The sequence below is a fragment of the Elgaria multicarinata genome, chromosome 19, assembly GCF_023053635.1.
Source record: "Elgaria multicarinata webbii isolate HBS135686 ecotype San Diego chromosome 19, rElgMul1.1.pri, whole genome shotgun sequence".
Lineage (NCBI taxonomy): Eukaryota > Metazoa > Chordata > Lepidosauria > Squamata > Anguidae > Elgaria > Elgaria multicarinata.
Window position 1 is genome coordinate 17,841,319 of NC_086189.1, and position 16,945 is coordinate 17,858,263.

At 54.5% G+C, this 16,945-nt stretch overlaps 1 protein-coding gene across 3 annotated transcripts in view; it reads left to right on the top strand.

Annotated features, from left to right (window-relative positions):
- Nucleotides 1-16,945, top strand: part of PNPLA7 (patatin like phospholipase domain containing 7) — a 73,041-nt gene that overhangs the window by 16,505 nt on the left and 39,591 nt on the right. For all 3 annotated transcript variants that reach the window (XM_063144965.1, XM_063144966.1, XM_063144967.1), the window contains 10 exons: nt 331-411; nt 872-1,016; nt 1,663-1,755; nt 1,921-2,027; nt 3,457-3,615; nt 4,228-4,305; nt 5,621-5,826; nt 8,451-8,582; nt 9,276-9,399; nt 15,647-15,760. In XM_063144965.1, the coding sequence (XP_063001035.1) occupies nt 331-411; nt 872-1,016; nt 1,663-1,755; nt 1,921-2,027; nt 3,457-3,615; nt 4,228-4,305; nt 5,621-5,826; nt 8,451-8,582; nt 9,276-9,399; nt 15,647-15,760 (1,239 nt within the window). The remainder of the gene's footprint in view (nt 1-330; nt 412-871; nt 1,017-1,662; nt 1,756-1,920; nt 2,028-3,456; nt 3,616-4,227; nt 4,306-5,620; nt 5,827-8,450; nt 8,583-9,275; nt 9,400-15,646; nt 15,761-16,945) is intronic.

The window sequence follows — 16,945 nt, forward strand, 5'->3', positions numbered from 1 at the left end:
GGCGGATGCAAAACTCCTGCGTTGCGGGTCACGGCCCTTTTCCCTTTCGTGGGGGCGAAACCGCCGGGGGCAGAGCCGGCCTCTGTGCCTTGATCCATCCTGGGTGACTCTGAGGTGTCTCTATGCGATCAAGGCTCTGATTTGTCAGCTCCTGGCTGACTACGCCGCCGCCGCCCCCATACACCAACCGCAACGTGTGTATGGCTGGTCCTTGGGTCACTCTGCAGGGGGAATGGAAACCTCAGCCATGCTTTGGGGGAACCAGGAAGCACTTCTCTCTCTTTTTTTGAGGCCAGGCGTGACTGATCTTTTGCCTCTCCTTCCTTTTAGATCATCATGGTCAGGCTCCAAAGAGTGACCTTCCTGGCTCTGCACAATTACCTTGGGTTGACCACTGAACTCTTCAATTCCGTAAGTGAAGCCCGGCAGATCAGCAGAGGGGAAGGATTCGGTACCGCGCCAGGCAAACGCCCAACTGGCCCTGGTTTCTGCTTGCAGAGCCCTAGCCCACTCCTGTGCTTTTGATTGTGTTCCCAAAGCTCTTTTTGCCCGCTCTTTGGTCCAAAAAGGGTCTCCAAGTTGCTTTGAGTAGATCGGCGCAGAAAACCACAATGAAAGCAGTCCCTCCCCCTAAGCTGACATCCTGAAAGGCACAGCAGAAGTGGAAAGAAGGGTGGGGAGGGAAGAGGAAAATTCAGACTAGCCTGGAGGGGGTTTCGAGGGGGCACTCATTCCTCTGCCGTTGTGGGATTATCCGGGATGGCTTGGAATAGCAGCATGGTGGGAGCCTGTATGTATCCGGCCATGGTCCCGCCCTGATCTGGATTGCCTTGTGCCCGCTGACGGCTCATTTCCCTCCCACTCCGGCCAGGAAAACCAGGCCATCCCGCTGGTGTCGATTGCGAGCGTCACCTCCGGCGTCAGCGCCGGCAAAGCAGTGAAGAGGCAGATATCCAATTTGTCGGAGGAGGAGCGGACGGAGAGGCTGGAGAAGCAGGGCGCAGCGGCGGAGAGCGGTAAGGGCCGCCTTGGGAGACGTCGCTCTCGGGGGGGGCGGTCTGAGCAGCCCGGGGCGGGCTCTGGCTTGGAGGTGCCCCCCTTGCCCTTTGCAGGAGAGGCGCTCCGTATGTCGGAGAGGCTCAGGCTCTTTCCACCTGAGGGCCCAGTGACGTTTCGAAGGCCCTCTCTTGGGGGCAGGCTTCCAGGAGTGGGCGGGGCTGGAGGCAAAGGGGGGCGGGATCCTGACGGAAACAGACCCGCCTACTTTAGCTTGAAGCTCTTTACTGCCAGTAACTGAGCCTTAGCAGAGGCATTTCAACCCAGCAGGGGGGATTGCAGAAAAGGCAGGGAATCGCCAAACGAATGGGTTTGGGGGGGAAGGGGCGGGGCCCTATGGGGAATCCTGGGTGGGCTGGATTTGGCCAGTGGGCTTGAGGGTTGGCACATGATGTCGTGGTATCACAACTGAGAGCAGGGATCTGCCTGGGAATCCTATGCCAGCCTCCCCCCTAAACTGGTGCCCTCTAGATGTGTTGGACTGCAACTCCCAGAATCCCCCAACCAGCGTAGGAAAGCTGGCTGGGGGATTTTGGGCGTTGTAGTCCGGGGGGCCCCCTGGAACCCTTTCATCCGTTGGGTGCTTGTTTGTATTTGGGTTCTCAGGAGCAGACGCAGGGAAACCTCCTGGGTCGGAGAACCCTCTCAAGAGGAGCTCGTCTTTGACGTCGTCGTCGTCGGGATACGCCGATACTGCTGGTGAGCAGGGAAGAAGGCTGCTCCCTCCTGAGTTTGGGGGCGGCTGGAGATGCTGAAGACGCCCGGGAGGGCGGTGCCTGAAAGCCGGCTTGAATCATAGAATGGCGGAGTTGGAAGGGCCTCTAAGGCCATCCAGTCCCACCCCCTCTGTCCCCTGTTTTACAGGATCCTTGGCTGGGGCGAAGCCAGACTTGGACATGGCCTACGAGAGAGCCAGGGGCGCCTCCGCCTCTTCCTCTTCCGAGATGCTTTCCGCCACAGCCGCCTGCAAGGTAGGCTTCCCGAGGCCCTGCCTTCTCTCCCCCACCGCCGGTTAACCACCGGCGGTCAGGTAGGGGCCACATTCTTGAGCGAGCAGTTGCGAATCCGGGCTGTGTCCACCCAGCAGTCCTTTGCTCTCCCCTTGGTCCCTGAAGGCCAACCCTGAACTTTAGACTGGAGGAAGAGCCCGGCTGGATCAGACCAAGGCTCCACCTAGTCGACCATTCTGTTCGCACGGCAGCGGAGCCTGGTTTGGTTGGGGTGTGGGAACACATGGCCTTAGTGGCTAGGCAGTCAAAGCTCAGCCCGCGGTGGTCTTAGGTCTGTGTCCCACCGTCAGGGAGAGTTCCTCCCCTCCTCCCTCGGCAGCTTTGCTCCAAAAGGCCTCTGCCTTCTCCTGCCGTTCCTCGTTGAGCGGCAGCGCTCCTGCCTCGCTGGGCTGGCTCCTCCTCCTCGATCCTGATTCGAAATTTTAATTTACCCCCTCCTGAGCGCTCGCGCTAGAGGAAACCGTAACTATAAAACGCCCGCCGAGCTCCGACCGCGCGTTGCGAGCGCGCCTGCCCACGGCTTTAGCGACATTTTGCGAAAAGTAGGCCCCGCTCATCTCTCTCTCGGGATGGGGGGGGGCGTAGACTGGATGAAGGATTGAACCCAATGCTTCCTGTTCTTGTTTCTGTCCCGCGGATGAGCTTTTAAAGATTTTTCCTCCCCGTGCGAGGGTTCTGTTCTGGCATTCTGACTGCGGTCTCCGTTCAGTGGTGCTGGGGCAGGTTTTGGCAGAAGGCAGGCCGGGGGCTGAGTCTGGCCCTTTGCAAGGGGCCTTGAGGACTCCTGCCTGCACCTCTGTGCCTGCCCACATCTCTCTCTCTCTCTCTCTCTCTCTCTCTTTTCTTTGTGAGTAGAGGAGGGGCTGGGGAGGAGTCAGGTGGCCTAGAGCAGTGGCTCCCAAACTTTTTCAGTTGCCCACCCGTGCTGTGGACCCACCCCTTGGCAAGCAGGCGGTGGAAGGGTGGCTTTGGCCTTCCGCACCCTGTGCCGAGTGTCTGCCGGAGGAGATTCGGCAACTTGACAGTCTTTTAGAATTTAAAAAAAGCAATAAAGACTGATCTATTCTGGCAGGCCTACCCAGTGGCATTTTAGAATGTTTTTAGGATGTTTTAATCGTGTATGTTATGTTTTTAATCAGTTCTTAATGTGTTTTATATTCATTGCTGTTCCCTGCCTCGATCCAAGTGGAGAGGCGGGTAAGAAATAAATTATTATTATTATTATTATTATTGTTGTTGTTGTTGTAGCCAGGCCTAGTTGCCAGCCGAAGTCCCGGGCCTTCAGGAGACCAGGCGTTCCTAAAGGCAGAGCAGAGAAACGTGTGTCTGTCAGGTTGGAAGCTCAGCGCCTCACGAAAAATAACCCCCGGCCATTTCTCCCTCTCCACAGCCCATCCTGAAGAAGACGGTGACGGTGACAGAAACACCCTTGGCCGTCTTCCACTACACCCAGGACACCCTCTCCGTGCAGGAGCCCAGCGGCAGCAAGCAGGTGGACGCCATTTTGGAGGCCGCCAAGAAGGACCTTTCAACCCTGATGAAGCTGGATGTGAGTTGAGCCGGATTTGCGGTTGAAAGCCGAGCCTGAGAGGAAGGACCTGCCAGCCCCCTTTGTCCACCAAAGGGCCGCGGTTTTAGAGCCCTGATTTGGTGCCTTAACGGAAGGCAGGCAGGCAGAACCTGGCCCCTGAAGGCTCTTTTTGTTTAATCAGGCCTCAGCTGGGCACACGAGTTTTGTCAAAGTGTGCGTACGAGGAGATGATGCCAAGGTGTGAGGCAGCTTTCTACAATCTGGTGCTCTCCAGACATGTCGGACGACAACCCTCGGGGGTGTTGAGGGTTGTCGTCCGACACGTCTGGAGAGCACCAGGCTGAAGAAGGCTACAGAAGGATCAGCGAGTTTGCCTGGCCCTGCAAATCCGCCCTGCCTAGGGTCCCGATCCACCCCTTCGGGGTTCCCCTTCGCCTTCTTGCCGCTTAAAAACACACACACATAAACAGGATGAGTCCAAATGGATCGTTTGAACCCAGATCCGCACATCACCCGGGAAGCAGCCAGGCTGGGAACGCTGTTTCCTGATTCGCACCACAACCGTGCGGCGTAGGCTCGTACCGCTTCCTTTGAGGGCTGTGTGTATCCGTGTCTCCTTGCCTGCTTCAGGATCCCTGTCTTTTGAACGGGAAAGTGACGCTGCATCAGGTGACTGCTGGGACCGTGGTGTCGAGGCAAGGCGACCAGGTGAGCGTATTGCCTTCTGCGTGGGGCAGGAGGGGGCGGGCGCTGTAGGGAGCTTAGCCTTTTCCTACCTGGGGTATCCTTGAGCTTCTCCTATGCGGAGCGGCGTTATGGAGCGTCGAATCGTTGGGTCTGTTTTGCCTGGTGTTTTCTTTTCCAGCTGCCAAAAGACCTCCAGCAAATTGAGTTTTCGAGGTGCTCTTGGGGTCCATTTCTTTGGAGGGTGGGGGCCAAAGGCGAAAGGGGGACGGCCAAAATATCCCCCAAAAGGTGCCTATTTTAGCTTAAACCTCTTACTGCCTATTATTACTATTAGTATTTATTACGTTTCTATACCCCCCCATAGCCGAAGCTCTCTGGGCGGCTTTTGTTGTTGTTTATTCGTTCAGTCGCTTCCGACTCTTCGTGACTTCATGGACCAGCCCACGCCAGAGCTTTCTGTCGGCCGTCGCCACCCCTAGCTCCTAGGGAGGTGGTGGGCTCTCCCACACTAGAGGCCTTCAAGAGGCAGCTGGACAGCCATCTGTCAGGGATGCTTTAGGGTGGATTCCTGCGTTGAGCAGGGGGTTGGACTCAATGGCCTTATAGGCCCCTTCCAGCTCTGCTATTCTATGATTCTATGATTCTATGAAGGTCAAGTCTGTCCCCTCCAGAATATCCTCCCTCCATCTTGCCCTTGGTCGGCCCCTCTTCCTTTTGCCTTCCACTTTCCCTAGCATCAGCCTCTTCTCCAGGGTCTCCTGTCTTCTCCTTATGTGGCCAAAGTACTTCAGTTTTGCCTTTAATACCATTCCCTCAAGTGAGCAGTCTGGCTTGATTTCCTGGAGTATGCAATATTTAAAACCACAAAAATATGCAACATACACAGAAGCATACATCTACAAACAACTATAATCAACTTTAAGCTATGAACCTAAAACCAGATCCGGGATCAGTGAAGCTCATCACGTATTGCTAACTGCCTAGGAGAAGGGAAAAGTCTTGACCTGGCGCTGAAAAGATAGCAACGTTTCCGCCAAGCGGGCCTCATCAGGGAGATTGTTCCATAATTGGGGGGCCACCACGGAGAAGGCCCTCTCCCTTGTGGCCGTCCTTCGAGCAACACCCGGAGGAGGACCTTAGATGTTAGATAATGAAGCTTTTGGAGAGGAATGTTGGCTTTTTAGAATGAGGTGGTGGGTGGTGGGGAGAAACCACACCAAAGCCAGGATTGGTGGTCTGGAGAAAGGGGGCGGGGTGAGATTTGCCTCATGCCCCTCGAAAGAGGGAGCTCGGTGGTACGGCTGCAAAAGACGGGATTCTGCCTCTGCTCTCGCAGGACGTCAACATCCGGTTTGTGATCTCGGGGATGCTGCACGTCTACCAGCGCAAGATCGACTCGGAGGAGGAGACCTGCCTGTTCATCACCCACCCGGGGGAGATGGTGGGGCAGCTGGCCGCCCTCACGGGGGAGCCCCTCATCTTCACCATCAAGGCCAACCGCGACTGCACCTTCCTGGCCATCTCCAAGTCCCACTTCTACGAGTGAGCTTCCGTCCTCCTCCTCCGGGGTGTGCGCGCGTGTCTGGGCCGCTTGCCTCTACTGCAGGGGTGGAGAACCCTTTCCAGCCCGTGGGCCGCGTTCCATTTCGGAAAAGCTCTCTGGGGCCTGTTCCAGTGGTGGGCAGGGCAAAGGGCAAAAGGGGCGAGGTCAAAAGACCAGCGCAGAGGAAACCATCAAATGATTGGAGGAAAGGGGGTTACGCCGTCTGTGGAACCCCAGGAGTGCAGTTCTCAGGGTGCTTGAATGAGGCCTCTTCCCTTTCCTAAGAAGTTTCTCCCCAATCTGTCTTCCCCCTGTTGAACTGATGCTGCCGAGGCTCACTGCTGAGCGGGGGGGGCGGGGCGGGCAACCAGTTGAGCAAGGCCAGCGATTGTCTCTAGCCCAGCTGCAGGGCCAACAAAGGCAGTGGCAGCAGTGCCACGGCATAGCCCACCTCCTGACAGGCACGCCGCAACCGGCCTGCCTCTGCCCGTGGGATTTAAATATGGGGCAGATGCCAGCTAATTACACCATTCCCCAGAAATGACGGGCTAAGTGCCGGGTCCCTCCGATGCAGCTCAGGGCAAGGAGGGGGCTTTTGAATGCAGCATCTAATTATGGCATCACCAGGGTGGGGGGTGGGGGGAGGAATACCAGGGCAGGCGCAGAGTGAAGCTTGGCGACGTGTGACGGGTTGCAAAGCGGCCGGAGGAGAAGGCTGGGATCGTGCCTTCCCCAGAAGCTGATCTCTTGGTCCGGGGCAGCTCCGGGTTTTGGGGGCCCGTGGGCAAGACCTCCTCAGTGGATTCACGGCTGTTGTCTCCAGCTGTTCCTCCTCCTCCTCCTCATCTTGCTTCCTTGAGAGGCAGAGATCCAGGGAGCAAGGAGGCCATGCGTCTCCTCCTCCTCCTCCTCAGCACTGCTGTCATCTGGGCCAGAGCAGGAGGCAGGTGAACAAGCAGGTTGCAATGAGAGAGAGGAGGCGCAGCTCCAGGAGGATCTTCATAGAATCATAGAATAGCAGAGTTGGAAGGGGCCTACAAGGCCATCTAGTCCAACCCCCTGCTCAGTGCAGGAATCCACCCTAAAGCATCCCTGACAGAGGGTTGTCCAGTGTGGGCCCTTGGCAGGGGTCCGACCGTGCCGACTCTCGGCGCCGGCCCTCAGCCCAGCATCCCCGATCCCTCTGCAGCACCAGCACAGCCCTCTGGCTCCCTGCCGAGCCTGGTCGCCTGACAGTGCAAGGGCACCCCCAAAGCCGCAGCAGCCTGAATCTTCTCAGCCGAGCCCACCAGCCCCGTCGGGGGTCAACAGGACAGGTGTTTTAGCCAACAGAAATGTGGTGTTGGGCCACATCAAGCTCCTCCTTTGGGGAAACGGGTAGAACAATATTCCAAATCTATAGACTTTAAACGTACGTAAACTACAGATAGTGTGAGCTGCTCTGCAGTTCTTACACGGAACAGCAGGTCAGTTGCAGGAGTGAATCTTTGGCCCAGGAATAGGACCGGTCCTTCCGGTTTGGGGATTGCTGCCGTTACGCACCCTGGGCACACCTGCGCAGGGCGTGAAATGCGTAATTCCTACACAGAATCACCTCCCCTGTGGGGATTTCCAGCTTGCAAAAAAGGAGGCTGAGGGGGGAGAAAGGATAGATGTGTACAAAATTATGCATGGAGTGAGAATTTGGAGAGGGAGGCGTTTTTCTCCCTCTCCCATAACACTAGAACCTAGATCCCATGAAACTGACTGGTGGGAGATTCCAGACAGATTCACAGGAAAGATTTCTTCACGCAGCGGCAGAGATAAACTATGGAACTCACTGCCACAAGATGTGGTGATGGCCACCAATTGGATGGCTTTCAAAGGGGGTTGGATCAATTCCTGGAGGAGAAGGAGGCTATCCATGGCTACTAGCCCTGAGAGTTGTGTGCTACCTCCAGTATCAGAGGCAGTAAATCTGTGTACACCAGTGGCTGGGGAGCATGGGTGACCTCTGCATGTGTCGGACTGCAACTCCCATAGTCCCCAGCTAGCTACACTTGTTGTCCACCCCGTCCTGGAGTTGTTGTCCGGTCGGGGTGGGCTGTTAGAGGGCTTTTAACTCCCGCAGCAGATTATGGGAGCTGTTTAAGGTAATGGCTGGCTTCTCGTTCGGTTGTGTTTATATATATATAGGAAAGGAAAGGAACCTCTCGTGCAAGCACTGAGTCATTACTGGCTCTTGGAGGGACGCCAGCTTTCGCTGACGTTTTCTTGGCAGGCCTTATAGCGGGGTGGTTTGCCGTTGCCTTCCCTGGCCGTTATTACCTTTCCCCCAGCTAACTGGGTACTCATTTTACCGACCTCGAGAGGATGGAAGGCTGAGTCGACCCGAGCCGGCTGCCTGAAACCAGCTTCCGCTGGGATCGAACTCAGGCCGTGGGGAGAGTTTCGGCTGCAGAAACTGCTGCTTTACCGCTCTGCGCCACACGAGGCTCTTGTTTATATATAAACTCCCCCTTTAAAAAGAAAAAAAAGCGCCGATCTTGTCTTTGAGTGTTTGGTGATCGCCGAGGCCCTGCCACCCCCCCCACCCCACCCCCCACCTCGAGGCCCTTCCTAAGGGTCCTGCTTTGCCTTCCAGGATCATGCGGGAACAGCCAACGGTGGTCCTGGGAGTGGCTCACACGGTTGTGAAGCGAATGTCGTCCTTTGTGAGGCAGATCGACTTCGCTCTGGACTGGATGGAGGTGGAAGCGGGCCGAGCGGTGTACAGGTAAAGGGGCGCACAGAGTAGACCGCTTCGGCACCGGCTGTGGGTGCTGCTTGTTAGACTCGGGTGCCCCAGGACGCGGTCCTTGACCCGTAAGGGAAGGCAGGGTTTCGAAGGGCCAAACTCCACGTGCGGCGAAATGGTGGGCTTGTGGAATCCCTTAGGCCGGGAGGTGGGCAGCTCGGGTGGCAGTGGAGGCCGGTGTCTCTGAACTTGGTGGGGCTGAGAATCTGCTCCGGGTTTCAGTCGGAACCAGCCGGAACCCTCTGAGGTGCTGGACCCCAGCTCCCAAATAGCCTCAGCACTGTGGACAGCTCCTTCAGAGTTCTGACTGGACCCCAGAATGGATGCACAGCTCCACTGACCTCAGAACCACCAGCTGCCACTGGTTGGTGGGGGGCTGCCTTGGCACCCCCGTAACCAACTGCAGGCCGCCCCCCTCTGCTGCTGGAGGTGGCTGTGCTGCTAAACCCTTAGCAGTTCTCCCAGGAAACACGGTGCATGGCGCACACACGTCCATGTTGATCTCTCCTGCCAGACAGCTGGGAATCTGGCAGCCCAGCGGGACAGGACTGTCCTGTCCCACCACCGTCCTGCCAGGACAGCCCTGGAACCGGAGGACACCACTTAGGGCACGCGGAGGAGCCCCTTCCCTCCTTCCTTTTAACCGGGAGGGGTCGGGGCTGTTTTTCACAGGCAGGGGGACAACTCGGACTGCACCTACATCGTGCTGAACGGGCGCTTGCGCTCCGTCATCAGGATGGACGACGGCAAAAAGCAGCTGACGGGGGAGTACGGCCGTGGGGACCTGATTGGCGTGGTAAGGAAGAGGCAGCTGGGCGGGCGGGCGGGCAGCGGGCACTCTCTGTGGCGTGCAGGTTTGGTCGGGGCAGGCCTGAGCTGAAGCGAAAGGGCGTTGGGCGAGGGGGGGCATTGGCCAAGCCCGTTATCAGATACATTGATGGACCTGGGGGCCTGGGAGCAGGTCAGAAGGAGCACGCAGGCACCTATCTCGTTACTTCGCCCTCTTAATTTAACTTTCTAACCTCCCAGGCTCTGGAAAACACGGGAGCAGGGCTTGGAGAAAAACCTCAAACAGCCGGGAGGGGGCTGAGCGGCATTTCCCGGGGGTCTTGGAGGCTGTTAGTGCCTTGACACCCTTTGTTCCCCATTTCTCAAATTGTGCGCCCTGAGAAATAAGATCTTCAATTCTTCAAGGCTCCGATGAACGCAGAGCGCCTGACATCCGTGGCGACCGTCCCCTGCATGATTCGCTGCTTATAGCATTCCAGGCAGCATTGCCTGCAGGCAGCCGATCCTTCATTGGGTGCAATTTGGTCATTTAGCCGCTTTTGACACAGCGGAATTGTCTCTTCTCATGGGAGGCTGCTTGCTACGCTCTGGCCTATACACTCTGCCTGAGCCGGGCATGGGCGGGTAACTCTGCATCAGGCACGATCGGATCATTCACTCCTTCCCAGGGCAAAGGTGGGGCAATAAAGTGACCTGCCCTCAGAGGAGGCTGCTTGTTGTACCTCTGCGTGACTTGTTGTTCTGGGCTTCCCTCCGTTAAGTCAGTAGGCATACCCTGAAAAGCGACATAGAGAAATTTGGGCTGAGCTGAGGCCTCATGAAAGCAGGCAATGTATCTACTCTTCGGTAATATACCTACTCTGAGGGGAGACATGATAGCACTCTTCAAATACTTGAAAGGTCGTCACCCAGAGGAGGGCCAGGATCTCATCTCGATCCTCCCAGAGTGCAGGACACGGAATAACGGTCTTAAGTTAAAGGAAGCCAGTTTCCGGCTGGACATCAGGAAAAACTTCCTGACTGTTAGAGCAGTACGACAATGGAACCAGTTACCTAGGGAGGTGGTGGGCTCTCCCACACTAGAGGCCTTCAAGAGGCAGCTGGACAACCATCTGTCAGGGATGCTATAGGGTGGATTCCTGCATTGAGCAGGGGGTTGGACTCAATGGCCTTATAGGCCCCTTCCAACTCTACAATTCTATGATTCCATGAGTAAGAAGTCACCATCTTTTATTTTCATTTTTGTAAAACATTTTGTTGCTTCTATGATTTTTTAAAAAACACATCGACTGCATTCTCAGCTACATGGCAGGCGTCTACAAACCCGTACGGTCGATATCATTTGGCTTTGGGAATTCACACGTTCAAAAACTCATTGATTCCGAAAACCCGTACTTTATCTTAATAACTCCGTGAAAAATAGCAATCCTACCGCGTGACAGTCTGGTTGTAATAACTTTTCCAACAAGGGATTTGCAGTTTTCATAAAGATATGCTGTTCTTTTTAATTAAGGATCAAAGAAAGAACCCAGCTCTTCCCTCTGCTGATGGAAGCAGCATCAGTTATGCCAAATCAGCAAATCTTGTCATTCGTTTGGCCAAGTTGAAACGGGTCGTGGAATTCAGCGTTTCCTTGCTGCAGGATCTTGGGGTAGACGTGTGGGTAAAACCATTCTTTTGCCCTGGCCAATTGGCGATCTCCTCTTAAGTAAACTCCTCAGCCAAACGAAAACAACAACAAAAAATGGATTTGAAAGGCACTTCTAGCGTTTGCCCCAAGAGTCTATGATATATTGCCGTGAGGATAAAATTAAATTAGCAAATGCTGCATCGAGCCAGCTCACGGGGCATTGAATTCCATTTTACGCTCCAAGAGATTGGGTTATTATAGCCTGCCTGCTCTAAACATTCTGGTTAATTCAGCTCATAAATATTAGCCTGGTAGGAGGCTGAGACCAGTAGCCATTCAGACTTGTTGGCTGGGATCCAAAGAACCTAAGCCTAGGAGAGTTGGTGTTTTTGAAACATCTGTCACTCCCCCCCCCCCCCGGCCCCCAAGGTCACATGGCACACTGAAGGGGTGTGTGTTATTTTATTTATCTATTTCTTCTTTATTTACAGCCCGCCTCCTTCCTCCTAAACTGGCACTCGAGGCGGGTAACGCTAAAATCCAGATCAAACTCTTAATTTAAACGTAACATTTAAAAACCAATATTATGTTACATGTTATTTTGGTTTTTTAAATTTCGTTTCTGTACCGCTCGGCTGCAAATACGAACTACAACATCATAAACCTTGTATAACATTGCGTCATAATAAAACGTCACCTGACCGTTTTAACAGAACAAAATTTACAACAGTGAAAATAGCTTCAAACAATTTTTATAAATATTAGATAAATAGATAAACACACACACGCTTTTTGAGTTAAAGCATTTTGAACTAAATATCATGGCTTAATGTGTTGTGTGAACCGTTCTTAACGCTGCATAACCACGGTTTAAACACGCCCGCTAACCATTTGCTGCAAAAAGGTGAGTGACATAATCATGGTTTAGCGTGTTGTCGGGACAGGCCCGTTATGGCTTAGCGTGTCGTGTGAACCATATCTAAACATGGGTTCATCTAACCCACTACCGGCAGCATTCTCCAGGGTTTCAAGCATTGAACCCGGGGACCTTCTGCCTGGAAAACGTGCTCTCCCACTGAGATGCAGCCGTTCGTGTTGCGACTTTACATGCAGGTAGCATTTCTCGACGTGCCTGCCTTGTCAAAGCTCTTGGCCTTCACCCAAGACCTCACGCAATGGAGGAGGAAGGATAACTTTTGACCCCCCGCCCCCATCACATCAGCACAAAGCCGACCTGGCTTCATATCTGTGCAGGGATATTTATTTATTATGGTTTTCGATATTTCTGTGCTGCCCAATCGCGAAATCTCTCTGGGCACTTCACAACAATTGAAACCCTGAAATACGCTGTGATCAATCATAATATTTTTATGCCGCCCAGTAGCCAAAGCTCTTCGGACAGTTTACAGAAGATTAAAACCTTAAAATGCAATAGAAACCAGAAAATAAAAAAACCATTCACAGACAGAACAATTTCAACCACTCAACAAGAAACATCCTGAGACTGGTCAAAAGCCCTTGCGTATGCTGTCAATTCCCTGGGAGGAGAGGAAAGTGAACCTGGTGCCGAACGGATGACAATGTTGGCGCCAAGGAGACCTCAAGGGGGAGAAGATTCCGCAATCGGGGGGCCACCACTGAGAAGGCCCTCTCCCTCGTTGCCACCCCCAAACCTTGGTCTTATCCAGCAGGGCGCTTCTTACGTCCTTGCGGGAGCGGCGGTTTTTTTCAGGTGTGTGTTTTTGCCTCGGGCGTTTGAGCTCATCTCTGTACCTTTTTCATTGATCGGAGGGGTGTGTGTGTGTTGACACCCTCCCTTCTCGAACCCGCCAGCAATTTCTCGCTTCGCCCATCTGACGAGGACGAAGCGATGGGATCACTTCTGAATGCCGTCGCTTGCCTAGGACTCTGGCACGGAAGACACGCTCGATTTAATCTCTGGAAGCTGCTCCTCCAACCGGGCTCTCTCTTTCTGCCAGATTTGATGCGAAGCATCTTGGCCCGCCTGAGAGTTTGCAGCACTGGCCGTCCGTCGATGGAGCCGGACGCACGAGAGCGTTCCAAGGAGATGTGCTGTTCTCTGCGCAACCTTTAGAGTCGTGTCCCCCGTTGGCTGCTCCCTCCTTGCCCCATCTTGGCACATCAGCTCCATTAGGGAGGTTGGAAGTGGGTTTCTTCAGCAGGAGTGAAGCATCTATCGCTCGGGAGCTTTATTTATTTGAAGCGAAGACGTCCCCTGCCTGTCTCTCCTAGTTGCGGAAATCTCCGACTGTGAAAGGGGTAAAAACATAAATTGATGTTTTGCCTTCTGTCCATTCATTCATTACATTCCTACACCGCCCTGTAGCCGAAGCTCTCTGGGCTGTCGACGGCGTGGTGAAACAGAATGTGAAACCGTGAACGTTCAAAAAAAAAGTACAGGAGTTTAAAAACGAGTTAAACGCAATTGAAAATAAAATCACCAGGCCCTGTTAATGGCCACCATCCACCGTCTCGGCCAAAATGGCACATCGTGTGCTGGCAAATGCCTGGGAGTAGAGGAAAGTCTTAACCTGGCACCGGTACGATGATAACGCTGCTGCCCGGCCAATCTCACTGGGAAAAGCATCAGCTGGGTTCGCACAACACGCTAACCCACACTCAGCGGTTGGGCGCGGGTTGTTGTTGAACCATGGGTTGTTTGTTGAACTGTGGGTTAGCGGGTTGTCTGAACCCAGGACTTTTTCTGCAGGGCGGCTTCTTCACCATGCAGCGTGGTGTATTTTTCTCAAACAAGCCACGTTGAGAACCCAGGGTTTGCGGTTGGCTTTGCAGCATGTCCGCCTCCCAGTTAAATTTTTTATTTGTTAAAAACAATCTTTAAAATAAAAAACCAGGAGGCGCGGCCAGTGTGGCAGGCACCCAGAGAGGTGTCGGAGGGTGCATGGATACCCACGGGCAACAAGCCGCAGACTCCTGGGTTCAAACATCATAGCGAGTAACTGACCGACTTTTTCCTCTGTGGATTTGGCTAATCCCTCTTTAAACCCTTGTAAGCCAGAGGCCATCAGTACATCTTTCGGCAGTGAATTTCCCATCAGGCAGCGCAGAACAAACAGCCGGTCTTGAGCCGGCAAAGAGAGGGAGCTCCTGAAAAGTTTGGTGTGAAAAATCAGTTTCTTCTCTTCCCTCCCTCCTTTCTCCTTCTCTTCTCGTGCCGTTCTAACCTTTTGATCTGCTTTCCTACAAAGCGAAGGACAAGAGTCAACATGGTACGCTGAACTTCTCTCTCATCTCTGTCTCTCTCCTGCATTCAGGGAGGCCTGCTGAGACAAAGTTTTGACCCCCACCTCCGCCTTTGGGAGAGGGGAAAAAAGGTCTCGCTCTTTCAGCTCAGTCTCGGATTTCTGAACCGTGTGTGTCCGTAGAAATGTAACGTAGTCTTCCATTCCTGGGCCCCTCTGGCAGCAAGGAAAACAGATCCAAATGGCAAGTGACGTCTGTTCCCTTGCCGGAGTCCATTAGTTGCTAAGCGCTGGGCAGCTTGAGTGCGCCTTCTTGGCCTCACCTGGGCAGCGGGCGTTCTTATCGTGGTGCGTCGATGTCAGGAACCCGGCTGCGTTCCTGAGCGGGGAAATGTCAGCGCTTCCCTCTGGGCAACGGGTGACGTCGCATGGCTCAGCGTGCGGTCTCATTAAGCGTCGCTTCCTCTGTTCGGAAGCAACGGATGGGCGCTGCGAGCCGTGTTTTCTACAGGGCCGGGGGTGGGGGGCCACGCCTCTTGCTGAGGCCCTAAAACCAGCGCTGCTCCGTTCGATCTAGCCCCGGCTGGCTCAAAGCGCAGCGGTGGGTCTACTCGTGGTTGGAAGGAGAGGCATCCAGGCCTCCACAAATTTGAGATGGGTGGGCAGGCTCCAGGCCTGCAGGGAAGCATTGCCCACCTCCCATCAGAGGCCGACCGTAAGGAGGGCAAGCCCAGAGCAGCCGATCAGGCAGAGACACAACAGGAATCCTCTTCTTTGCCCCCCCCCCGGGGGAAACTTTAATTGTTCAGTTTCTTGCAACATACAGTTTGGGAACTATCGGCTTGGTAGTTACGACCGGCCTGCGTTTATTCTTCAAGTGCTCCGATCGTTCCTCGGAAGCAAGGGGAGCTTTTTGCCTTTGACGGAAACGTTAAGAGACCGCCCTCCGCCGTCTCTTGCAGACGCGATCAAACGCTGGGCAAATGAGGCCGTACGGGGGAAATTCCCGGGTTTGGGGGAAAGCCCACGGCTTGCCTTGCAAATGAAAGTTGAGTCAGGCGCCCCGCAGAACTCTGGCGAGGCCCCGGATTTCCCGGTGACAGACTTCCCTCCATGGGGACCTCGTGCGCCCGGCAAGAATTTGGGGGGGGGGGGGCGGTACCTGCTTGTGCATCATGGGTTTTGTTTGTTTGTTTCGGCAGCCCTATCATGCCAAGGTGGGCAACTTATGGCCCTCCAGGTGATAGATTACAGTCCCCATCATCATCATCATCGTCACCACGCTGGCCAGGGTTGATGGGAGCTGTTAGCCAAAACGCCTGGAGGGCCGCAAGGGCTCCGGCCTCCCGTTGCTAGAGTGGTTGCTAGAGCCATCTCATTTCCTCTGCTCCTTCGTACAGGTCGAAGCCTTAACTCACCAGCCCCGGGCGACGACGGTGCACGCGGTCCGCGACTCGGAGCTGGCCAAGCTGCCCGAGGGAGCGCTGAACTCGATCAAGCGCAAATTCCCGCAGGTAAGGTCCCGGGGCGGCTCTCCCTGAACACACAGTTCTCCTGGAAGAGGCAACCTTGGTGTGTTTCTGTTTTAATTTCTCCTCCGCTGAGGTTCCAGGGTTAGCAGCGTGGGTCCCCAGCCCTTGTGTCTTAAGCAATAGCGCTGTGCAAATCCGGGCTCAGATTCCAATACTCTAATCACGACGGCCATTTCGTGGCGGATCCGGCGTTTTAATTCACAGCCCCGTAAAGAAGGATCGGTCTACAAGACCCGGCACACATTTCCTGGGAGGGCTACACCTACCGGAGCCCAGGGGGCTGTGGGCACTTGGGTCCTCCCCGCTGCCGTGATCACCCCACCCACCCCTGACACGATCCAGGATACTCCTGTCCCTGCAGGCGTCTTCGGCGTGTGGAGTGGCCCTAACAGTTCAGCTGCCAGCGGATAAAGCCTTGATAAAACTGAGCTGCACAGGGCCAGAATTGGCAGGACAAGAAGGGGAGACACTATGACTGGGTTCACACAACACCTGAGCCCAAACTCAGTGGTTGGGTGTGGGCTGTTCTTGAACCGTGCGTTGTTTGCTGAACCATGGTTTGTTTGCTGAAACGTGGGTTAGCGTGCTGTCTGAACCCAGGACATTTCCTGCAGGGTGGCTTGTTAACCGTGCAGGGTGGCACATCTTTCTCCAACAAACCACCTTGAGAAGCCATGGTTTGTTGTTGGGTTGTTCAGGGCAGTTAACAAGCCTCCCTGCAGAAAATGTCCTGGGTTCAGACAACACGCTAACCCACAGTTCAACGACTCGTGGTTTGACGGCGCCCCATGCTTAACCACTAAATGTGGGTCAGCAATGTTATACGAACAGCTCCTCAGACTCTAGAGCAGCCTTCCTGCAGGTGTGTTGAAATACGACTCCCAGCATCCCCTATCCAGACTGGGGTTGATGGGGCTTGTAGTCCATCACAGGAAGCCAAGTTGGGGGAATCTTGTTCCGGGCTGCTTCTCACCGGCTCCCCTAAACGTAGCCTTCGGTGGCCTTTCTCCTCCCCCGCAGCACCAGGAGCGCTCTAAGATGTTCTGACGATTCGTTTGCGTCTTTCTCTCTCTGCACGTTTTTAAGGCTGTTTTGCTGCTCTATATTTAGAAGAAAGCTCCGTCTGTGTACAATCGCTCGAGAAACTGCTGTTGTCTTCGTATGGAA